We start from the raw sequence: 25,271 nt of genomic DNA, 5'->3' as shown, positions 1-25,271 counted from the left end.
GCTATACGTGACTGGTTCACAGTGCTTTACTGCAGTGTTCATCAAGACAAATAAAAACATGTGTCTGTTGATTGATAATGCTTCGATTTTTTTAGTACTTGGTATTTGTAAGTCACTTAGAAGGTTCACCCATCACTTCTCACTTGCTCAAACTAGCCAGTGCAGGTGAGATGCAGATGTTTTCATACAAAAAAGGGATGTTAAAAGACAGTTTGAAAAACTTAAAAGATGGCTGCAAATGTCTGCCAATTATGTATATCCCTCTTCATGACTTTCCCATCAAGAAAGAAATAGTAACTGCCAGGTGGTGGCAATTGGCTTTGTTCCCAAGTACTCGGGAAGTGGAGGCAAGCAGATCTCTGAGTTTGAGGATCCCCTGGAACCTGGTCTACAGAGGGAGTTCCAGGAGAGAAACCCTGCCTTTAAAAAAAACGAAAACACTAACCGCATCCCGACCCCCCCCAAAAACCCAACCAACTAACATTTTATACCAACTAATTCAACAAACATATTGACGTTGAGGGCCAAACTACAGGGCTGACCTTGGCAGGCTGCACGCTGAGGTTCCCATTCTTATTGTTACTTGGAAGACAGGACTTCAACTATTCCAGCAACCCCAGCCCACATCACACAGGCACATGAATGAGCCCAACCCAGACTATCTCGTCTCAGTCAGGCAGACCTGACTCTTAAAAAAAAAAAAAAAAAGTTACCAGGCCATCTCATCAAATTATAATTGATTACAATTATAAGCAATTGAAAAGGACTTATTATAAGCAAATTGAACAAATTATAAGCAATTGAAAAGGACCTCAGACTTAAAGACTTTTTTTTAAAAAAGTCACTTGTCATAGAGAAAACTAGGATTAATTACCTGGCAAAGAAAAAAAACTCCAACTGCCAATAAGAGCCATACATGAGGGGTTGTGAACTTTGTATAACGGCCCTGCACTCCTTATTTGGCCAAATTTCCAAGTTTGATTGAAAATCTGTGAGGTCTCACAACAGGATTCTCATCAGAACTTAAGTCTCACTAAGTTCTCTATTAAGAAATATTCTGCTTGAATTCTCTGTATTTTTTAACATCCTCTCAAAAATCCAAGCCTGAGGGGGGACCACAATCAGCAAACGCCACTTACTTTAAGTAGTTCATACATATAAAACCGGATATCAAAGTCAGTCAGGATCTGGTAGAGTTGCTGAAACAGATTTCAGAAAGCAGAAAGTTAATGTAGTCTGACTGTGTTCTGATATTCTAAACACTGGCCTTCCCCTGCAAATTTTGCGCTTACATTATGGACACCCAGGAGTTCAGTGCCTGACCTGGAATAGCAAAGATAAGGAGTCCAACATTTCTACCTTCAATAGAGATGGGGAAAGGAAGGAGTTCTGGGACAGGAAACACTTCAATTTCAATAACCACGGCCACACTGCTGTGAGGTCTGTTGTTGAGCTGTGCACATATTCTACTGCACAGCAAGCTGAGCCCAGCCCCTACACAGCACACGTGGAGAACTACTCCAGGGAATTCGGAGTAGTGTTAGGGGAATAAAACATTTCGTAAAAGAAACAAGAAAAGTGAGAATTTTGGAGATGGTAAGAGACTTTCCAAAAATCTATGCTATGTTCTCCAAACAATTCCAGGTTGGGGGGGAAAAAAAAAAAAAAGATCACAGGCAATATTTGATTTTTTAAAAAAAGATTTATAAAATAGGGCATTTAAAAAATAAAAAGACTGCAGTGTCAAACATGACCACAAGGTAACGCACTCATGGAACCTTTCATTATTGATCATTCAGAGATCCATCTCATGGGCGTTTGAAATAAATTTCAATTTTTTAGAGAAGAGTACCAGGATCATTAAAGTACCCAAGCCCACCTCTAATAATCAATTCCAAGTAAGTCTCCTTTCCTGTCAATCTAGGTAGTACTTTCTACAAATAAAGTTGTTGGAATGGCTTTAAACTTTTACTCTTAGAAGAAAGACTCAAACAACATATTCCAAGGAGTGCATATCCACTTTGTAATGGATAGACACTGTGATTCTATAAAGAGGAAAATAAAACTGCTTATTAGCAAAAATTTCAATGAAACTAATAAAAAGTATTTTCTAAGCACAGGTGTAGAAGAAGAGGGCACCCCCAACCCCTTTGGCCTTTAGCAAAAAGAGTAACTTAGTAGGAATGTGCAGCTCTCTTGGCCTCAGACAGCTGCTGGCACAGGCCCACAAGCTGCTGTGTGGCTAGGGGCTCACCCCTGGGTGGCCCTTGAGAGCTGAGCTGTACTCAAGCATACTCACTCACCATTTCTGCCAGGGACTTTCAGCTTCCTAATGACCAAACCCAAGGGGGCTCTGTCTTCCCAGCCTTGTGCTTAAAAGCAGGCTTCTTATCTACTACTTGGTCACAACTTCCAACGGGATGTACAGGTCCAAGCTTTAGATACCAACTTGGGTGAGACAGATCAATTGTACAGGCTGTGCTAAACTGAACCATGAGTCAATAAATAGCCCAGAAAAGAGAAAAGACCAAATTCACAAACTCTCAGAGTGCTAGGATTTTTATTTTCAGAAAACCAATGGGCTATTTTATTTGAACCTTTAATCTATAAAAGGCTTTTCTTCTCATATCATGTACTATCTATATCAATCATAGTATAAAGGGCCTATGGCATAAAAAAATGTCCTTGGGCTGTCAACAAAGTATTTCTGAATATTCAAACCAGTACCAATTTTACTGGATATGAAAGACATTCCCTACACAGCAGTGCTTGGATTTATTTCATTACAAAGCCCTGAATGGCTAGCCACCACTTATTGTGACCTCCTTTTTCCCCCAGGAGTTCTTGGTCGGAGAAGTTTAAGCTCCATCTGGACCAAGTAACCACCTGGGCTTCTAATTAAGGCCTCTCCAGAGCAACCTGGCTTCCTTTAATAGTTGTTGCTACAATCCCCACTGGGGCTCCAAGAACCACCCTCTCTGAAGACACCAACATGTATTTGCCCTCCATCGTCCCTTTCCAGTGCTTCTCTTCCAAACCATCCTCTGAGCTTTCTAGAGAGAATCAGGAGTCTCCCTTCTCTGAGTCTTAGGCCATGCCATGATCTCCCTCTGAGGCAGTGTTCTCAACCTTCCTGGCTAGCGCTGCAGCCCTTTAATACAGTTCCTTGTGTCATGATAACCCCAACCATAAAATTACTGTGTTGCTACTCCCTAACTACTTATGCTGCTGTTGTAAAGTAAATCTGATATGCAATGCGCAAATGGGTTGCCACACATGGCTCAGAACCACTGTTCTAAGGCGTTCACAGCACAGTGAGATCCTCAGTGGCCCTAGAATTAGCACCAGGTACTGGCAGCAACCTGGAGTTCTAGAAGTAAACCCTCACTGTTGTGAACATAAACCTGTCTCCTGCTAGAGCCATGTTCATGTTGCCTGAGTGCCTGGCTATGCACATGAGGGAAACAGGTGCCCTCGGCTGATGGTGGGCACTACCATGGCGATTCAGGATCTCTGAACTCTCCCCACTTTCCTAAATATAATATGTCATGGCTCCATTGCACAGCTGTAACCTACACCCATTTTCTCTACCAAACCCTCAAGCCAAGTCCTCATACGGCAAGACATATAACAGGTCTAATTCCCCACAATTGCTTTTATAATGCTTGCCAGTTAGTGGAACAAAACAGATCCTACCTTCCAAGGCCCAACAGAGTCCATGGGAAATTAGAAAGAAAAACTTTGTAAGAACCCCACTTTCCCCCCAGCTATGTGGAGATTATTAACCAAGCAACTGCAGAATGCAGGCAGGAAGTAAACAGTTTGCACATTTGCATAAGAGACTTATCAAGTGTGTGATTCCCTAGCACCCATATGGACAATGGCCAGTCCACACACATTATGACACATAAATACACACTAAATGTAATAAAGTGGAAGTAGTAAGGAACAAACCTCTTTCCCATTCCAGTTTGGCTGCAAAGCCTCACCCACACTCATGTTTCCCTGAAATCAGTTCTACTACAGCCTGGTTGAATATATCTTGGGCTTTAAAAATAAACCCTACATCTGAACAAGAGAATGGAAGACACTGCAATTTGATAACCAAGCCTGAGGTTTCCTATAAAAAAATCACAGACACCCAAGGAATGGCTACACTGGGCCTCACTCCTACGCATGAATGCAGATGGTTGTGAGCTACCTTGTAATTGCTGGGAATTGAACTCAGGACCTCTGGAAGAGCAGACAGTGCTCTTAACCATTTAACCATCTCTCCACCCCTTACAACATTCTTACTTAACACGCAGAAAATGGACATCTTTTCCTTTAGACTTGTTCTGAGACACGATCTTCCTATGCAGCTCAAGGTGAGCTAGAATTTGCTATGTAGCCCAGGTTGGTCTTGAACTTAGAATTCTTCTATCTCAGTCTCCCAAGCACTGGGATTATAGGTGTGTGCCACCATATCCAACTCTTAAGAACTTTCAAGTTGAGGAGTATGCTGTTAAGTGTTCACTCTTAACTCTTAGAGATGACTCTGCCATTTGAGGGCTAACTTTCACATAGAGGAAACAGCTGGAGGTTCTATAGGAGGAACTAACCCAACTAGTACCTCTACCATGAAATCAAACACCAGGGAAAAGTGATTATGGTCACAGAGAACTAACCGTCACGGTTAAAACATTGCCTACACTAGATTTAGTGAACACCAACAGGTTCCAAAGAGCCAGCACTACACGGGCTGGGTATCTGAGGTACTTGGGACCCAAAATGTTTCTCCTGTCAGGTAATTTTCAGTGTTTAGAATCTTTGCATCAGCATAGTGAAATATCTTGGTTCTTAGACCCAAGTCTAAACATAAAATTCATTCATGGCTTTGTTTTGGGGATACTTTTTTATTTTATTTTATTTTTAAGCAGGATTTCATGTAGCCCACCTTAACCCCAAACTCCCTTTGGCTTCTTTCTGCCTTTTGAATGCTGGGATTAGAGGCCCCAGCCACAACATCTGGCCAAATCCATTTGTGTTTCATAGCCACAGACCACAAAGCTAAGTTCATACCTTTTCATTTGAGACAGGGCCTTACTATGTAGTCCTGGATGGCATCAAACACAGAGATCTACCTGTCTCTACTTCCCAAGTGGTTAAGATTAATGGCATGTACGACCACATCAGTTTATTCAAGATTTTAAATAGTTTTTAAAAAACGTTAAAAACTTTCATGATATGGCTCTCATTTTCTACTTTGTGGGGTGATGTACTGAGAAGCACTCCACATTTGAGATTTTTTAGACTAGAGATGCACAACCTGAAGAGATTATATTCTCTGGACACAAGTACAATCAAATTAGGAGTCAACAAAGATTTTCTGAAATGCCCCGTTGATCTTGAACCATATGCTCTGAAAACATACAGCTCTGAAAGACATTATGGGGACAGAGTCACTGACAATAGTTATGATAGTAGATGGAGTACAGTGAAAATCAATATCTTGGATTCTGTGACTACACAGGTAAATGCTCAGGTTCTAGTAACAGCACATTCAAAAGCCAAGTAAGAGAATGTCCAACTATCTACAAGATGACTCAGCAAAAAGATGGACTAGGAAGACATGGAAACACTAGCTAGCCCACCTGGGCCATGGCTGAGAGTGACCCCTGTGCAGAAAGCCTAGGAGAAAACCTATACATAGCCCACAAGTTCAAAATTTGCATTTTGAATATAAAACTTGTCATCTAACATTAACAAGAAGTCAGGAAGAGAGCTGCCTAGATTTATACACCGTGTGTACGAGTTTAGAGGCAGTAGTGAGGAAAAACTACTCAAACTAACTTTACCGATGCAATATAACCTAGATATCAAAATGAAACATTTCCATAATGAAAGGAAACTTACCGACCAAAGTGATTACCAATGGTCCAATAAAAATCACTAAACAAGTTGTGTACACTGCATTGTTGCTTTTGTGTTATCGTGTAGTGCCAGTGATGGAACCCAGGGCCCTGTGCATGCTAGGGAAGTAAGTGCTAAGTGAACACCCATCACTGAGCAACTCCCTAAGCCAAGGCACAAATGCTTCAACCTGACATCAGCCAGGACAAACACTCTTCTGTGTGGTACTTTAAAGCCAGTTACTATACTTCACAGTAAAAGGGAAATGATGAAAAGGAAAACCAAACCTTTCCATTAAGATACACACAAGACAAAAAATCTTTCTTAAGTATATAAAGACGAACAGATTGCCAATTGGTGACCTGTCATCCTACCTAGAAGACAAACCATCTAAGAGCTATCATTCATTCTTCCAAACACACATGCTACCTGATATTTAGTGTTCTTTTAGGCTGACCAAAATAGCATGGCTCAGTGTTCAAAGGGGACTCCTATCCCTGTGCTTCACCTGAAGGTCCTCTGCAGTTACATACAGGCCTGGAAGGGATAGACTCCAGAACTGGGAGTAAAACAACAGTTTGAAGTCAGCACGGTCATGGACTCTATAGACTTAAAAAGCTGGACGTTCAGACAAACAGTGAGAAGCTCACACAGCTCAAACTAAGAAGCACAGAAAGGTCCAGAAGTGGACAGACCCAGCTATGTCTGAAAGAGAGCAAACAGCAAGCTGAAGGCAGCAGCTGTGAGCTAGCACACTAACATCACTGAAATCTCCATGAGACCCTAACACACTCAACTGGAGACCAATAAGACCCAATAGCCAAGGTATCCCCAAGGCACGAGGTGACTGCCTTTCAGAGCATTACTCCAAAACAGCAGCAGCAACTATCAGAGACAACGAAATTGTGAAGAAAAATGGCATGGGGAGAAGATGCAACCATCTCTATGAGGAAACAGATATTACATAAAGTGTAAGAGAACAGAAGACTATTTTTAAAAATTCAGAGACTGAAACGGACTTCTAAAATACAAAGTCTAACATTTGAATTATATTCTAGACAGTGAGAACAAGAAAGGGGGGGGGGAGAAATCAAAGAACACTGAAAATATGGAAAGCCATGAGCTTTCAGATGGAAAAGGCTCAGCAAGAACCCAGAACAAAGGATGAAAGGCGCCCACAGGAAGGCACATATTCAAACATTCACAAGACTGGGAATGAAGAGAAATTCCTAAACACTTCCAGAAAAAGGAAAGAGAAATCTTTAGATCAAACAGGAACGGAACGGCACCAGTGCCGACACTCTTCAAAACAGAAGAGATCAGGAATTCAACACAAAATTATAGTGAAGACATGAGTGAGGAGGAGAAAAGATGTTCTCAAATATGCAACCTTCAAAAATGACTGATTCCCATGATTTCTTTAAAAGCACATCCTTCAAAAGGATATTCTTTAGAAGTCTATCCATGTCTTCAGAACACTTCCTTCAGATCCCAGAGAGACAGGCTTCCCAGACATTAGAATTTGTTAACTCCCCACAGAACCTGGCACATAACACCTCTGAGAAACACAAAATGCTGGTCACTGATTTTACCTGTAAAGGATAACTCCTTTATAAATGTTTTAATAAAACATTTGTTACATACAAAAAAGATATAAAATTTACTTCATTTTTAAGTCAATGTATCCTTTTAGTTTTCATTAGATACCCTTAGAGAGATTAGCTAAGAAAATTACATGTGCAAATAAGGATCTTTCATTTCACCTGCAACATAAATGCTGTACACCAACATCTGACAAGATGGCTTTATCTCTAGCATCTCCCAACAATTCACAAGTGTCTGATTCCTTGCCAGAGAGTTGTAATCACCCACAAGTCCTCTCAGACCCTTGGAAATCAACATCACTATTTTGTTTTTATATTGTTTTCAAACTGTGTTCTAAAAAGGTTTTCCTTTTGTATGTTGCAACACCAGAACCCTCATGAGTAGGTTCTATTTTTATGCTCCATGAATAAATACAATAAACAAATCCATGAACCAAGTTTAAAGCTGCTCATGGCTGCTTACTTTTATAACCCTAGTGCTTAGGAAACTGAAGCAGAAAGGCTATGATGAATTCCAGGCAAGCCTGGGATAGTGTCTCTCAAAAATCATTCAATATTTAAAACATTCCTTTAAAAGAATGCTTCAAAAAAAAGAATGCTTCAGTCAGCTAAGCACAGTGGCACACTGAGTACATCTCAGTACTCTGGAGGCTGAGGAAGGAGGATCTCTGAGTTAAATTGGTCAACAGAGCAAGTTCTAGGATGGTCTGGGATATACAGACTCAGGGATACAAAACCAACCAACCAACTAACCAACCACCCAACCCCTCAGTTTCAAGTAGTATATCCTGATCAAAAATAAGGCTCTGACTCTGTCTGTCTGTCTGTCTGTCTGTCTGTCTGTCTGTCTGCCTCTCTCTAATATATATCCCAGGATAAGGTTCTCTGACCTCTCAGTAGGTTAGGTTATTGCTGTCAACTGCTGTAGTGTATAAGATCATATTTAGTAGCTTCAGTTCAGTGATTCTTTACACAGAAGCTCTTTCCACTATCTTTCCTTTCAGCAATGGCAGATGTCATGAAAACCAAAGTTAGCACCTGCTAAAACTGTGCTGTATAGAACAAGCGTGTTACAGGTGAGGCATGTTACACAGACAACTCCACAGCTAACTCCACGAGGAAGCAAGTCAAAGGGCAATGAATAACTCCTCCAAGTTCAAGAACTCCAACCAAGGTCTGCACTATTCAGGATCCAAGTTGTCGTGTGACTCACCAACAAGATCCATGAGTGCTTTGATTTGGAGTTTAAATGGTACCCAAGCCACTCCCTCCTACCCCCAATAACCCCATGCCAGAAAGAAGCATACACACCTTAAAATCTGTATTATTGATATATTCAAATACCAAAGCTGGTGTCTTTGACTGAAAGAGAGAACAGTGATTTTTTAGATACTCAGACAGTAATAAATGCAATCTGCAGAGCCCCACCCTCAAACCTCACAGATGAAAAGGGGATTCCCAAATCAGAGACAGCCTAGGTTTTCTTGTTGTTTTTCTAGATTTGTTCTTGTGTGTCCATCTCCAAAGAGATCAGAAGAGGATACTGGAGCCCCTGGGGCTAGAGAACTAGGCAGCCGTGAGCAGACTGAAATGAGTACTGGGGTCCAAGCTCAGGCCCTCTGAAGAGCAGCAAGAACTCACACATTGAGCAATCTCTCTAGCCCTGAAAACCTTTTTGTATTTTAAATTTAAAATTTGAAGTATTTATGATGTCTAGATTGCTTCAAAATAAAAGTGAGAGGTGGGAAAGGGGCAGGGTTATAAGTTGGCATGAGGGCAAATATAGCTCAAGTTCAGTCATGCTCAGTGGGCACAGCATATACTATTTACTTCTGTCTATGTGTAAAGTTTTAAACAGGAAGATTATTCCCCAAATGATTCAGCAGCAGCAGCCCTGAGCAACTCATTTTTTTAAGATTTACTCTCAGCAATATCCCAAGTCTCCACCTATATCAAGAGCTGCACACTTGGATCATGGTTGAGCAAGCAAGATGCATCTGACAGTTTTTATAGGTTTTCAGAATATGTTGTGTTTTTAGGCTCCTAAAAGATCATCTGGACTCAGAGGCAGACAAATGTAATCAAACTTTTAGAAGTAGTATAGCTGGAGAGATGGCTCAGTGGTTAAGGGCACTTGCTATGGAAGCAAGAGGACCTGAGTCTAAATACCCCACAACTATGCAAAAACTGGGTACTGTAATCGCCAGTAGTGGAGACAGATCCCAGAAGCTCAATGGGCACTCAGCCTAACTGAAAAGACTTCTGGCTTCCAAACATATGCATCCCCATACACATATGCATAAAGCATATAGCACATAACAAAAACTCTCCACACAAAACCATAGTCTTTAATGAAAAAAACCGTAAGATGTTTCGTTTAATACTTCCTTGTAGAAATCTAGAGCTTCAAATATCAGGTTTACTTAGGTGAAATAAATTTCTGCTAATTGGCAGAAATACTGTTTCAAAACTGGAAGAAAAACAGGGGTTTTAGGGTTATAGAAGTAAAAATTCATCTCAAAGATCTTTACTGCTGAGAACTTTATTTAGCTCAAGGTTCTTAGGGAGTGGACCATTGCACACACACAGGTCTTTACCTGGGCAATGCAAAGTTCTAGTAGCACCAAGAACAAACGATTCTAATATTTTCATCAAGAACCTGATCTTGGGCTGGAGAGATGGCTCAGTGGTTAAGAGCACCAACTGCTCTTCCAGAGGTCCTGAGTTCAATTCCCAGCAACCACATGGTGGCTCACAACCATTTGTAATGGGATCTGATGCTCTCTTCTGATGTGTCTAAAGACAGCAATGGTGGTGTACTCATATGCATAAAATAAATAATAAAACAGAACTTTAAAAACAAACAAACAAACAAACAAACAAACAACCAACCAAACATGGCCTTTCTACAGACTCAGGTAAGCCTAATCCTCTCGAATTCAGGGGCTAAGGCTTCCCTTCCCATTTCCACCTACATCAATTTGAAAGAAGAATTGTAGCCGGGTGTGGTGGCGCATGCCTTTAATCCCAGCACTTGGGAGGCAGAGGCAGGTGGATTTCTGAGTTTGAGGTCAGCCTGGTCTACAGAGTGAGTTCCAGGACAGCCAGGGCTACACAGAGAAACCCTGTTTCGAAAAACCAAAAAAAAAAAAAAAAAAAAAAAAAAGAAGAAGAATTATTTTAAATTATGTGTATATTATGTGTTCGCTATTTGCAGGTGAATATGGATATCCACAGAAGCAAAATGTCTGATCCCTCTAGAGCTGGAGTTAAAGGTGGCTCTTAGCTACCTGACACAGGTACTGGGACTAAAACTTAGGTTCTCTGGAAAATAACATGTGCTTTAAACCACTCTCAAATCCTACTTCAATTTTTTGCTTAACTCATATATTATACACATACATTAACAAGTTACAAATACCAAGACAGGTATTCGTATCTTCAGTTAACTGAGAGGGGGAGGAAGGGGAGAGAAGAGAAAGTGGGGAGGGGGCTTACAAACCATGTACTGACTCATATTTGCCTACTATGTACAGGTCCTTAGGTTTATTCCCTAGTACCATCTCTTGCAGTCTTAGTTTTGTGTGTGTGTGTATGAGTGAGAGAAAGAGACAGGGTATCTAGCTCAGGTTGGCCTTAAATTCCCTATTTGAGAATGACCTTGAATTTCTGATCATCCATTTGGCTTCTATTTTCTGTGTGCTGGAATTATAGGCACATTATCACCTTGCCTAATTTATGCAGTTCTAGGGATCAAACTCAAGGCCTATTTATGCTATCAGACACTACCAACTCAGCTATACCCCTAAATTTACATTTCCTATATATATATATATGGTGTGTATGAGCAAATCCCATTTTTATCTCAAACGTTAAGAACACACACACACAGAGTGAATTTATATCCTCAAGTGGATAAACCCATTTTAACCTGAACATTAACTAGTTCTGGGCTAGCCACCAATCTGAACTAAGCAGGACAGGATATATTAATAACAATCAATTACAAACTTGTACATAACCCCTTCTCAGGCTCGATCAGGGTCCCAAAGAAAAATATTTTCTCATCATATATTATTACTGTGCAGGTGGGCAAATTACTTAATGCTTGTCAATTTTTGTTTCCTTACAGTAAGATGTCAACCACAGCAGTACAGGGTTTCATCACAGGGTTTAAATGGGGTGATATAGCTAAGTACTCAACATAGCACCGGCCTACAGCAGGCACTCAGGTAGCCACTAGAGTATGAGGATGTCCTCAGCATACAGAAGCAAAGACCTGCCTCTTACTCTCCTAGAGAACAGGGAGATAACCAGACAGAGCAGGTGGACAGCAGCAAGAGGACACAAGTGGCAGGAAGGTGATCTTAAGGATCAAAGCCTAGGCAATCAAATACGGCCATGTTTTTCCTTAGGGAAAGAAACAAAGGGAATAGCACCCTAGGGTAGGTCAAAATTAAGAATATTATTTTAAAATTTCTAAAAAAAATTATTATAGTGTATATGTACATACACATGTGTATGTTGGCACATGTGCCATGGCACACACGTGGAGGCAGAGGACAGCTCTGTGGATCAGGCTCTCTCGTTCGACCCTGACATGGTTATTAGGGATCAAATTCTAGTCACCAGGCCTTTGTGACAAGTGCCTGTATCTACTGAGTCATCCTGCCCCAAATGAAGCATTTTAACAAAAACATTTTAGTTGTAAAAATATATTTTTTTCTTTGCACATACACAATGTGAGGGGCTTGTGGTTGATGCAGAACTAAAGACTAGCAATATGAAACAGTAAGTCTTCCTTTTTAAAGGACTGGTGGTCTGAGACCTGTTTAGTTCTCTACACTAGAGTCAATATAGAGATCTCCAAGATCAGACTACTAGATACTAGAGTAAGGTAAGAGAATGCAAACTGGCAGTGAGAAGCTTTCAAAAACAACAAAAGCAGGGCTTTCAGGGAGCTATCTAGCAAACCTCTGTGGGCTAAATCAAAGAAACAGGGAACAAATCTTTGGTGGAGTTTTTCTATGTACATATTTAGGTTCCATTTAATGGTGACAGCCAGCTCACCACTGAGCGTGACTGTTGTATGGTTTTTAAATCCCCTCAGCAGTAATTATCAGTGCCATCAGCCCATTATGCAGCACCACACAAGGTCCTGGGTGTTAAACAGCCCACCCCAATCCACTAGCACAAGCCCCAGCCACCAGGCACCTACCACAGGGTCCTTTACAGTGTCAATCAGCTTAATGATATTTGTTCCACCACGAAGGTTCTCCAGAATCTTAACCTCTCGTTTTATCTTCTTTTTCTTCACTGGCTTAAATACACAAGAGTAATCAGAAGTGAGACTCCTTTTGAAGTTAATATAATAAATACAACTTTAATCAATGTTAAGCAACAGTGTGGCTCGTTTGCTGTACACTATGTTGTGTTAAAGAATATGCTTAAATTAGAAGAAAGTAAGTGAGCTTACCCATAGGAATCTTTTAGGTTAAACATTTTAGTTTATAGCTTATGTGATCTTTAAGTAGTTACATCTAGGGCATTTAGCAAACTTTAACATTCATGTAGTATGTTAAAAATAAATGCATGTTTATTGGATTACTGCCAAATGTGTTATAGCTCTCAACAGCTGTAGACCATGGACAAATGGAAAACTGAAAGAAAATGGCTAGACACCTGCTCTTTCCATGAATTATATGTAATTGTGTTTTATGAGCAAGAACCAGTTTACTGACATCAAGTTACAAACTTGTTTCTAAGCTGTTGGCTCCCATTTCCTATTGCCACTCCCATTTCCTTAATATTTAGAATCAAATCAGCTCAGAGCCAGTAACTCTCCCAACGATCTCATTCCTAGAGAAAGCTGTTGGATCAGCAAGGGAGAAAGCTGATCTCCAGCAGTGACTGCTAACTGCTAAGGCACCAACCTACAAATGGAAAATTAAAGTTCTTAGAAATACTCCCAGTATGTGTTACTATTTCCTGTCTGAAGTTAACAAATAAAAGCAGTTTTGAAAAGGCAATTGTGTGCTGGGCATGCCTTTAATCCCAGCACTTGGGAGCAGAGGCAGGCGGATTTCTGAGTTTGAGGCCAGCCTGGTCTACAGAGTGAGTTTCAGGACAACCAGGGCTAAACAGAGAAACCCTGTCTTGAAAAACCAACCAACCAACCAACCAAAAACCAGAAAAGTGTGTCATCATCAATATAATTTATACCTCAGGACAGCCACAGGCATATCAGTGAGCGTGCACTCTTTGACCTTCACCTACTGACTGAGGAGGAAGTCCACTGACCCCATGAAGCCTCTAAGCAGGAGGGTCAGGAGCAGAGGAGCTAGTCACCCAGGGTCACAGCTAACAGAAGCAAGACTCAGGCTTAGCAACCTGACTGGTCAGCAGCACCCTCATCTCCTCTGGGCTCTTCTCCCAAGTGGGTCAAGGGAGAGACTGAGCTAAGGAAATGGACTTCTTTATTGTTAAGGCACTGTTATAGCAGCAAGGTAAAGAGACCTCCGTGGATTTTCCTGAATGATAAAAGAAGACCTAAAGAGCCTTGCTCGGGAAGGTGGAAGATGGTTCGATAGGGTGCTTGCTATCATCAAGCCTGATGACCTGAATTCAATTCCTAGAATCCACAAGGTCAAAAAGACCCACTCTCAGATTTTGTCCTCTGACCTCTGCGTGGTGTGCTCTCTCTCCCTGTTCAACACACATACAATAAATATATAAATACACATATACATAACACACACACACACACAATTTTTAAAGCTCAGAGATGACGACACAGGTTGGTCACTGAAACATGCCTCTGGACAAGAGCAGGGAAGGTGGGCTAGCTGGAGAAGAGCAGGGAAAGTGGGCCAGCAGGAGAAGTGGCTTATTGGACAAGAGCTGTGTAAGCATGAGGACCCATACTCAGACCCCTCAGTGTCTATGAAAAAAAGCCAGGCATGACTGTAGCTTGCTGGTTGGCCAGTCTACCAGAATAACAGTGACCTCTAGGTTTAATGATAGCGTCTTCAGGATAACATTGTCCCCTGGCCTTCTCCAGGATACCTGCACGCCCCATCACAAGGCAGGAGGAGAAAGACTAGAGAGAGCCAGTATCACCTGCAACAGTGTCAACCTGGGGAGCAAACACAGCTGTGCGCTTCTAAGCCAGCTGCCAGAACATTTCTCCACTGTCCCAGGGTTCCCAGCAGAGAGCTGGGTACTGTGTTCGTCCCATCTCTTCCAGGAATCTTACTCGGTCTCTGTAATCAAGGCCTCAATGTTGGGGAGAAATCGAGCGCCATAAAGCTCAATTAAAAACAGCTAGGGCACGCAGCTTCTATGTGTGATCTGCCAACGCCATGAGAGGGAGGTACTAGTCCAGATTTAAAAAAGAAAATGAATGTAACTCATGCGTTGTGATTTTCCTTACAGTGAAGAAGAGTGAAGAACTAGCAAATGTAAATAAAACCATAGACTAGGTAACAGTACTGGGTTAATGTTAATTCTTATTTTTTAACATGATACTATAGGACTATGTAAGGAATCACCATTTTAAGGAAAATACTAAAACAAAACAGTTAGGGATGAGTGATTTACTCTTACACAGGTCATAGAAACATGTTAAGCATACTATATTTATATGCACACATCTGAAAACATATACTTGTCTATATAAATAGACAAGTGTGTGTGTGTGGGGGTCTACTTATGGGAGAAAAACTGAGAAGGATAAAGCCAGTGTTCAATTAAAAAAGCCCTCCTGCTCCTGACAGCACCCACGCACAGCGCCAGTCCACACGCTGCTTCTCTGCCTCTGCCACTTTCTCCAGCCTTGTGTTGCTCCTTAGCTCCCCAGCAACACACGAGTGCAGCTCCTGGAACTCAGAAAGACTGAGTAAAGAAACCTCACAGTGCAGCTAAGCCCATTCAGATGCCCTAAAACTACCCAGACCAGACTAGGAACAGCTGGGCAACTCTGAAATGGCCCAGTGGAGCCCAGAGCAGCTGCAGTCTTCAGATGCTGCCAGATACCAAGAAGACTCAAAAACGAAAGTGACCCACAGCCCTGGACAGACCCTTTCAAAGCACAAGGCAGCAAGCAGCCCCATTTGCCTCCCTGTACTGCTCTGAGCCTAAGGAAGATTCCAGAAGCTAACTGTTAAAGAGCTTGGAGAGTGAGAGATCCTTTAGTTGTACAAATGGAACCAGTGAAGACAAGAAGATTTACCAGAGAGCATTGCTGATACCTTGAAAGCTTTGCAAGTTTTACAGAAATAGATGCTTCGACTCACTTGTATAGAGCGCGTCCCACTGGCCACCATTACAAATCAGCAAGCATGGCTTGCTCAGGGCTCTAGCTCAGATGGTTCTCTCTCTCAAAGAGTCAAACAGCAGATTTTTTTTTTTTTTTACTCAAAGTAGATAAAGCAGCAGCAAAAGAGTTAACTGGCCGCAGCCCCAGAGCACCGGGACCAGGTATTACTACCATGTATGTTGAGAAACTATGTAAAGCAAGGAAAAACAGAGTCTTAACCACAAAAACTTGTTTAACATTTAAAGTGTCTTAGATGTACACTCAGAAAAGATAAAAAGGGCAAACTGTCTCTTCAGAAAGTTTTCTGAATGTGCAGGGCAGTGTTGGCCATCTGGAAGACCCTTGTTCAAAGTGGCCCAGATCTCAAAAAAAAAAAACCAACAAACCTACAACAAAATATAAGCTGGTGACACACTGTAGAAAAGTCAACAAAGACATCACCTTCCTACTGAGCCCAGACCCTCACTCCTGTAGAGTCAGCGCTGTGGAGTTTAATGACAGTATCCACTGCAATTCATTTAGTCAACTTTTGCTTACCAACTGCATGTGAGTCAGAACCTCAAGCCATTAAAGAAAGTATCAAAGCAAAGCCTTTTAAAATTTATTTCCAAGTTCAACTAGATTGATAAATTCAAGACAGACAATAATATAGCCACCAACTTTTAAACTTTGATCCTATTATCCAATCACTGACTGCTGAACAAAGGTGTCCATCCGACCCTTGCAATGAAGAATTATAATCAACAATGCGTGCCAGGAACGAAGAACGATGGAGGAGGGAATAGGCTTAGCCAGGCTGACATGGACTTCCTCATTTGCATACATCTTTGAAAACCACTACATTTGACCTACATAAAAATATGAGTTAACCAATGTTATTTACAGCAACTTTTCCTCTACTCTTTCAAGTCTCACCATTCTACTTACATTACCAGTTCCTTGAGGGAAATTATTCTCAAAACTAAACAAGAAAAAAAAAAATGCACAAAGGCAAAGTATAAAATTCCAATGACAATACACTATTAAGAAGACTAATTTAAAAAAATAAAATAAAAAATTAGCTAGTGTGACAGTACATACTTGTAGTCCTAGCAGTTGGGAGGCTGTACAAGGAAAGTTTACATGTCCAAGGCCAGCCTGGGCTAGCTAGCTGGTGAGATTTAGTCTCAAAAAGGAAAACATCATTAAAACAGAAAACATGCTGCTGAGGATACAAAAAAAGACTCCTCACACATCCTGCTGTGGACATCATAAAATGGACCAGCTCCTGTGAAAACGTCCTTAGAAGAAGCCAAGCAGTCAGGAATGGTGGCACAGGCCTATAATCACAGCACTCAGAAGGCTGAGGCAAACCATCAGCTCAAGACCAGCCTGGGCAACTTAAGAGATGCCGTTTATATAGAGAGATAAATTATCATATAAGCCACCAATTGCACTTCTGAATAGATACCCAAAGCTGCAAAGCATAGGCTCAAAGAGGCACTTGTATGCCCATCTTCAAAGCAGCTCAGGTTAAAACGGTGTCAACATGGAAGCAGCTTAGTGTTGGCTAGTGATGAACGGATATATAAAAGTCCATTACTGCCGGGCATGGTGGCCCACGCCTTTAATCCCAGCACTTGGGAGGCAGAGGCAGGCAGATTTCTGAGTTTGAGGCCAGTCTGGTCTACAGAATGAGTTCCAGGCCAGCCAGGGCTATACAGAGAAACTCTGTCTCGAAACACAAAACAAACAAACAAACAAAAAACCCAAAACCAAAGCCCATTACTTTTATTCTCCAAAAGGAAAGAAATTATTCTTTCCTTTTTAGTTTTCTTTGAAACAGGGTCTTACACTGATGCCTAGGTTTGCCTTGAACTTACGGTATTTCCCTCTATCTCAACTCTGAAGTGCTGAGATTACAGGCTTGCCTAGCAAAAACTAAACTGTATCGTATGCATATAGGCAGCAGGTTAAGTCAAATACACCAGTCATAAGCCAGATTTATGATTTCATTTATGCGATACCTGACAGTCAAACAACAAATGGTGGCTGCTAGGAGCTGGGGATAGAAGACTGGGGAACTATCACTTAATGGGTATAGTTTTAGTTTTACAAGATAAAAAAAGCTATGCAGATAGATGGTTGTAATGGTCCTAACAGCATTATCAATTCATTTAATGCCACAAACTGCATGCTTAAAAATGGTTGCATTGCTTAAATTTTGTGCTATATTCAATATACATAACAGGGGGTAGGTTGCAAAGCATAGAACAGAGTCTTACACTCTCACCAAGTTAATGTTACAACCCCTTTGACTATTGGCTTTGCTTTTTAAATTGTTCAATTAGTTCAAGTGTAACACTGTTATTACTGTATTATATTGCTCTCTCAGCACTAAGTTTATTAAGCACATTTAATCTTCTGAGGTCAATTAATTCTCTTCCTACAGTTTACCCAAAGCATCTAATGTCACAGAGCTAAGTATTAAACCTGACATCTACCTTTCAGGCAGTTTACTCTGGAAAGAAAAACACTACAGATTCTGACAATAATATCAGCTACATACCCTTCTACCTTTATATCATATAATCCTATTTTAATGATGAGAAAAAAAAGAGCCAAAGGCTCTAAATGAACAATGTAGAACTCAAGTCCTCTGCCCTGTTTTTCACATGGCTAACAGTCTACACTTAGATTATGAATGGTAGACAGTAGACCCATAAACTAGGTTGTAAATGCCACCTGAAGCCTTGAGCCATGCACAAGGATGGGTACTCTCTATCACCGTATACTTTTCACACACAATTCTCTCTAATCTAGTAAAGGGATTAAGCTATACAGCCCAAAATCTGGTGAGTAACTAACTGTTGTGAGACTTGGAGAAACTGTATAGGTCAAAAAGGACTAAAGCAGTGGTCCTCAACCTGGGAGTCAAATGACCCTTTCACAGGGGTCACCTAACCCCATCAGAAAACACAAATATATTTACATTATGCTTCATAACAGTATCAAAATTATAAAGTAGCAATAAAATAATTTTATGGCTGGAGGTTACCATAGCATGAGGAACTATATTAAAGGGTCACAACACTAGGAAGATTGAGAACCACCATTCTAAAGAAACTGGTGTGTGATCAACAAGATGTCTCAGCAGGTAAAAGCCCAGGCTGTAGCGACCTGCACTTCAATCCTGGGACCACAGTACGGAAGGAGAGAAACAAGCCCTGCAAGTCATCCTCTGACTCCACACATGAACCGTGTATCTCCCCCGACCTCCAAAGTAAGCAAGAAAGAGATTTTAAAAAGTAAAAACTGAACGCAATAAAATCACCGCCAAGGCCTGAGAGCAGACAAATCAGCAAGCATGCTTCTATGGGAACGAAGACAGAACTCACTCAAGTTCAGTCTGCTTCAAGCCCGACTTCCAAGCCATCCCCTTTAGAAGAGTAACTCTAAACACAGACAGTTCCCGTTCACTTCCAGTGAGTGCCCTTCTCTCTTCCATGACAACTCAGAATTACCAACAAGTCAACCAGCTAATGTCTCCATTTCCCGTGACACACAGATTCCTAATTCACAGTGCCCGCACTCACTGTGATCCTTCCTACAGAAATCAGTCTGATATGCTTCTAATGGATTCTAAGCAAGTACATTCTGTGATTCTGCTCAACTCTCTAAGTATGTCCCTATAATGTCAACTTTACAAATAACTCCAACCAGTTTACATACAATTTATGTTACCAATACTCCAATACTCTTAGTAACTACTCATTTACTATGAAACATTTGCTAAAACTAGAATTCACAAAAAAGCAAAGCTTTTATTAACATGTCTATTTATGAAGATGTATTGGTACCTATGCTTAAATGATGGGTAAAAGACTTTCCTTCCCTCAGACAGAGAAGGCCCAGAGGAGGGAACATGTGATCTTAGGAAGACACAATCATTTGGATATGACAAAGGCCATCAGCCAAGAACTAAATCACTAATAAAGAGCTGTAATCAATGCCAATCTTCCTTTTAAGAACCTACAATCTTATTCTGTTGGCTGTGTTAAGGTGGGAGAAGGGTAAGGACTAGCTCCAGGACCTCAAGCTTGCTAGCTAGTGCTCTACCAGTGAGCAACCACCCTAGTCCTACCAATACAAAAAACAAAAAGAACTACAAATATGTAAGATATGTTTAAGACAAATTTTAACACCACCATTCCCTTCGTCAAGAATTTTGAGAGGGGAAAGTGACAGCTAGCCAAGCTGTCTATAATATAAAATAATGCTGTTAACAGGAGCCTTACATGAGAATTTCTAAGCCGCTGCAGCACTGGGTCAAAGCTCTTTGGAGGATTGCTCTTGACATGCACTGAGGAAACAGCAGTTTAACTGAAAGCTCTCAAGGACCCCAGGAAGGGCTGGACTGAATGCACACAAGCCATGTTCACCAATGCTTTAATTTTACTTCTGGGCACACCTTCAAGAACTGACAGCTTACAGTCAAGATGAAACTTAGGACACTGAAGTAGCCTTCTACCTTGTTGCATAAATAAAACCTTTTTTTAAAAAAAAAAAAATCATTTTCCTTTCTTGTTAACACAATTTCTGACACCCCCCCCCCCCCCCAAAAAAAGACACGGCTTCTCTGTTCACTGCAAAGTTTTAAGATCTAACCTCAGACCTGCACACATGTTCACTTTTTCACACAGACACATTAAAGAAACTGGTAAGAGTTATTACATTTAAGCCAGGCGTGGTGGCGCACGCCTTTAATCCCAGCACTGAGTTCAAGGCCAACCTGGTCTACAGAGTGAGTTCCAGGACAGCCTGGGCAACACAGAGAAACTCTGTTTTAGAAAAAAATAAAACCAAAAAAACCCCACAGACTTTTCACTAGCAGCTTTTTAAATTTGTAAAGTCCTCTAATAGCCTCAACATACCTTGACAAATGAAATACTTAGAAGTTAAATGAAATAAAAGCCCTCCATCACTACGCACCCAACTGTGACAAAATGACAAAGACAGATATGAAGTGTCACTGAGTGCCTGCGCCCTGTGTCTCAGTCACCACGTGTCCACCTAGTCTTTCCTGTGAGATTCTATGAAAAGCAAACCTTTCCCAGACTGCCCTAAACCGAGCAGCTGGCACTGCTAAGGGTTTAATTTTCTCTGAGAAAATATCACAATAGTAGGTATTAGTCGTAACTTCAACTTACTTGAGTAATAAGCATAATTTTGGATAGTCTCTGTTCTTTTTGAAAAATACTTCCAATCCATTATAAAAGCAAAACCACAATATTAATTAGTGACTTCTTACTCTACCCTTCAAATATAAATAAAAACTATACAGAAATGCCTACACAGCAGTTTGACAAAGGAGTATAAGGTGGTTCAGACTGCCCTCTGAGAAACACCTCATGAACTAGAGCATCAAAGGGGTCTCCCAAATCTCATGCTTGAACTTGAAACGTGTTCAATGCTAAGATCCTACAGCCCAGGGCTGAAATGAACACTCAGAGGCATGAAGAAGTAGGAAGGAAGAGTTCTGGTGAAGGTCCATTTCAACAGAACAATGATGTCAGGTACATTTCTTTGTGCCTAGGTCTGCTATCTGTGAAAAGAATTTAAAGCCGCTTCCGTACTGGATGTGGTAAATCTATGCATTGGATCTTTAGAGCAGAGGAAAACTGTCAAGCAACTCATCTCCGCAGTTCCTCACAAGATCAAGCGAAAATGACTAACACTATGCTTCCTTACACACACTGGGACTCAGACACACACCTGAGCACGGTTCCCTTCAAAACACTCCACAGGAAACGGCACTTAGTCCCAAAATGCTACTGCACAGACATTTAGACATTTCCCTGAAATTGCTTTAGACTTGGCAAATTCAATCCTCCAAATGTGCAGCAACAGAACATGGATATTCCCAACTATGCTTGCTTTTGCTTATCCTTAAAATGAAAATGTCTGAAGTAACTTCTATTCAAAACAGGTTTATGTTAAGTAATGAAATTGTATGGTAAGTTTCCTGAAGGAAACACTTCTCTGCTTAAAACACACCCCTCCCATAACTACAGACCTCCAATGTACGACTCATACTTAGTGGGGCCAAGCTCCCTATCTGTCATCATTCCTTACTTCTCACCCCAGTGTCTTGGGCAGCAGCAATAGCATCACCTGTCTCTGCAGCAATTCTGCTCCTTTATCACTAGCCCAGGATGGTAAGGAGCATTAGCAGCAGCCATTGTTTTTGAAAGGTGATTCACACAGTGCTAAAAGCTACACAATTAAATGAGAACTACCCTAAGGCACAAGCTTTTCAATCCTGCATTTTTGTTCACTGGGCACTGTGAAAATCTGGTGAAACACTACCACTCTCCAGTGCTGTCTTTCACTAGTGACACACATACATGTTAAGTGATCTGACAACATGAAAAACTGCCCAGATCCTAAGGTGACAAGCATATGCATTTAAATGACTTGACAACCATGAAGAACTGCTCAGGTCCTAAGAATCGCCCTCTCATACAACCTACAAAGCACTATTTAATCTTCAATCACCTGTACAGAAACTTGGCTGACTCTTCATGCTCATTAAGATCATGTCATCATTTGAGTGATAACAAAAGCCCTATCATTATCAAAGCGAGAGGGCTAGTCTTGCCACGGAGACAGTTTTGTTCTAGTTATTGTTTCAGGGGCTAGAATGTACTCTTCTGCTGCCCCAGATCTTTTAGCGGCTGGCTTGTTATATCCAGCCCACCTGAAACTTTACTGCTACATGAAAATATCAACTGAGGGAGTTGTCCTGCATTTTTGGCTTTAAACTTATCTCTGAGCAGACTCCAGTTTTGTTTTGTTTTTGCTTTTCTGGACTTTTTCTGGAGTAATTGGGAGCAGAGAGGAACAAGTACAGATTTAGAATCCCTACAGTTGACAGATTCTCCGTGCAAACTCGTTTCTCTCTTGCGAATACCTCTTTATTCCATATCAGATACAGTCCCCCTCACAAGCTTTGTTTGAGAAGTTCAGAATTCACACTTTAAATGTTCCTGACCTACCAAACTCAGAGTTAAGACCAGCCCGCACATTTTCTCAAAAGTTCACAGGAAAAACATGGTAGGAGTTCTGTAGGAGACGCTTATTCTGGGATAGCTGGTTCTTTTGCCCTGTGGGGGGAAAGGTTACATGCCACCGTAGGCCACTCACCTTGAGAATTTTTACAACCACCCTCTCATTGTTGGTGATGTTAATGGCCTCAAATACTTCACTATACTTGCCCCGACCAAGTTTTCGAACCAGTTGGTAATCATCTTGATTACTGTGAAAGGCAAGAGATATACATAAATGCCAGGATTTGGGATTAAGCAAGCCTCTGTCCACCACACATCCATCCGCCAACTCCAACTAATCAAGCATTCGGAAGTATTCCTACCATCACACAACAACTCATTCCCTTAAATGAGAGCCACACAGAAGCTTGGCTCTCTTCACTCTGCAGAGCTCCTAACCTAACTGACTCTTAACAAGAAGAGGAATGGGCAGCTGAGGCCTCAGGAGCCACGTTAAGGGGACTAAGGGAAGCATCCCCCCTGGTGGTACTGGGGTGCCCTGCCCGCGGCTCCACGGCACTTGCCTCCCATTTCACACCTTCCAGGGGGCACTGCCCGCTCTAGACAATCTGCCCCTCTTCAAAATGACCCTCCCACCCAGCCTCATTTCAGAAAGTAAAGAGGTAGAGATTTCAACAGCTCAAGAGGACAGCCATGGACTTCCCATCCCATAGAAAGCCCAAAGTCTGAGGAGGAAGGGCCGCCCCCATCCCCGACCCCACGCTTCTCCCCACCGGCGGCTGAGCCGGGGACCGAGGCAGGGCGGACAGGAGAGGCCGGGGACACGTGCGGCCGGGGCCGGGCCTCCCTGCCAGCCCCGAGGCCGAGCGGCCGGCGGGTGCGGTTCGCGCGTGGGGCGGCCGGCGGCGGCTTTACCCCCAGCTCGGGACGTGGGCTTCGTAGTCCCAGTACTCGCGGCTCCTCAGGCTGTTCACCTCGGCGTAGACCCGGGCCCGACTGCCCGCGGCCGGGCCGGGCATGGCGGGCGGGACCGGGGGGCGCCGCGGGGCGCCGAGGGCGGCGGCGGCGGTGGCGCGGCGCGGGGCGCGGGGCGGCAGGCACGGGAAGCGGCGGGCCGCGGGCTGCCCAAGCAAGAGGAGGAGCGCGGCGGCGGCGGCGGGCGTCCGCGCCAGGCCGGGCCCGCGGGGGCGGGCGGACGGACGCTCGGGCCGGGGGCGCGGAAGGCGCCGGCCGAGCCGGCCCGGGGCCTTCGGCTGCCGGAGGGACGGCGGGGCTCGTGCTCCGCAGCGGCCTCCGCTCGGCTCGCGGCCCCCCAGAGGCGGTGGTGGCGGCAGCGGCAGCCACCGGTCGGGAGAGGGGCAGCGGCGGCGGCGGCGGCGGCGAAGAGGGAGGAGGAGGAGGCGGAGGAAACCCGGAAAAGGGGCCGCACTCGCCAGGAGCGGCCGCCGCCCAGCCCCGGCCCGCCCCGGCCCACAGCGCCCCCTACAGTGCGGGGGGACTATGACCGGCGCCCGCCCCCCAGCGAGCTCGCCACCCGCCAAGCAATGTGGCCGGCTGCCTGCCCACCTGCAGGCCACCCCTCTAGAAGTCTCTACCCTTGACTGCCGCCGCTCTTAGCATAGTTCCACAGTCGTCCAGGCACCTCGTGTCCACCCACCACGACCTCCCATATTGGCCCTGTGCTGACTTTCTTTGAAACCCAAGAACCCTCCCCTCAAACTGTCCCCCTTCCTCACTCCTCTTCCCACTCTGGACCCCACCCTGCCATCCACAGATCCCTTCCTCCAAGAGGAAAACCAAACTAGTCCTAAAGCTACCCTCGCCTCCCAATTCCCCATCCAGATTCCTCCCTGAGAGCCCACTGAGCCATCCTTTGGGCCACTTGCTTAAACCAGAGTCCATCAGGTAGTTTCCCCATAAAGTTACTGGGTTTTTTTTTTTTCCCCTTTGTATTGAACCTGTAATTTGTGGATCATACTTTGAGACTGTAAATATCCATTCTTTTTTGTTTGTTTGTTTGGGATTTGGGAGAGCTGGGGAGTGAGGACTTCTGCCAGGAAGGAGAAGCGAGGGGATGGATTTGACTAAGGACTAGGTAAGCATACAAGCCTTGAACAGTCTTCTCTCTCATTGATCTCCTGGGGTCCCCGGCTATCTTGTTTTCCTGTCCATATTCTTTATCAACAAGGATCTCTTCTCCCAGCCCAGGTTTCTCTGACTCTAAACTCCCCCTCTCCCCTCCACACACACACTGTTTTCTAGATGAGGCCATGTTTCCTCTTTCCTCACATACCGAACTATCCATGTTCAAGTCCTGGTTCCATAGTTTACAAGGGATGCAGATTTGAGCCAATGACTCAACGTCTCTGTGCTACAGATTTTGTAGCATCAACCCAGCTTCGACTTCAC

At 42.9% G+C, this 25,271-nt stretch overlaps 1 protein-coding gene across 2 annotated transcripts in view; it reads right to left on the bottom strand.

Moving 5' to 3' along the window:
• Csnk2a2 (casein kinase 2 alpha 2) overlaps nt 1–23,950 on the bottom strand; it is a 41,585-nt gene extending 17,635 nt beyond the window's left edge. For both annotated transcript variants that reach the window (XM_021169952.2, XM_085843688.1), the window contains exons 1-5: nt 23,778–23,950; nt 22,999–23,110; nt 12,715–12,816; nt 8,808–8,858; nt 1,140–1,199 (exon numbers count right to left, since the gene is read on the bottom strand). In XM_021169952.2, coding sequence (XP_021025611.1) covers nt 1,140–1,199; nt 8,808–8,858; nt 12,715–12,816; nt 22,999–23,110; nt 23,778–23,881 — 429 coding nt within the window. In that variant the 5' untranslated portion in view covers nt 23,882–23,950. The remainder of the gene's footprint in view (nt 1–1,139; nt 1,200–8,807; nt 8,859–12,714; nt 12,817–22,998; nt 23,111–23,777) is intronic.
• Nucleotides 23,951–25,271: the final 1,321 nt, after the last annotated feature.

Source organism: Mus caroli, unplaced genomic scaffold (assembly GCF_978045245.1).
Source record: "Mus caroli unplaced genomic scaffold, Mus_caroli_1 scaffold_10, whole genome shotgun sequence".
Classification (NCBI taxonomy): domain Eukaryota; kingdom Metazoa; phylum Chordata; class Mammalia; order Rodentia; family Muridae; genus Mus; species Mus caroli.
This window is presented reverse-complemented; position numbering and strand designations above follow the sequence as displayed.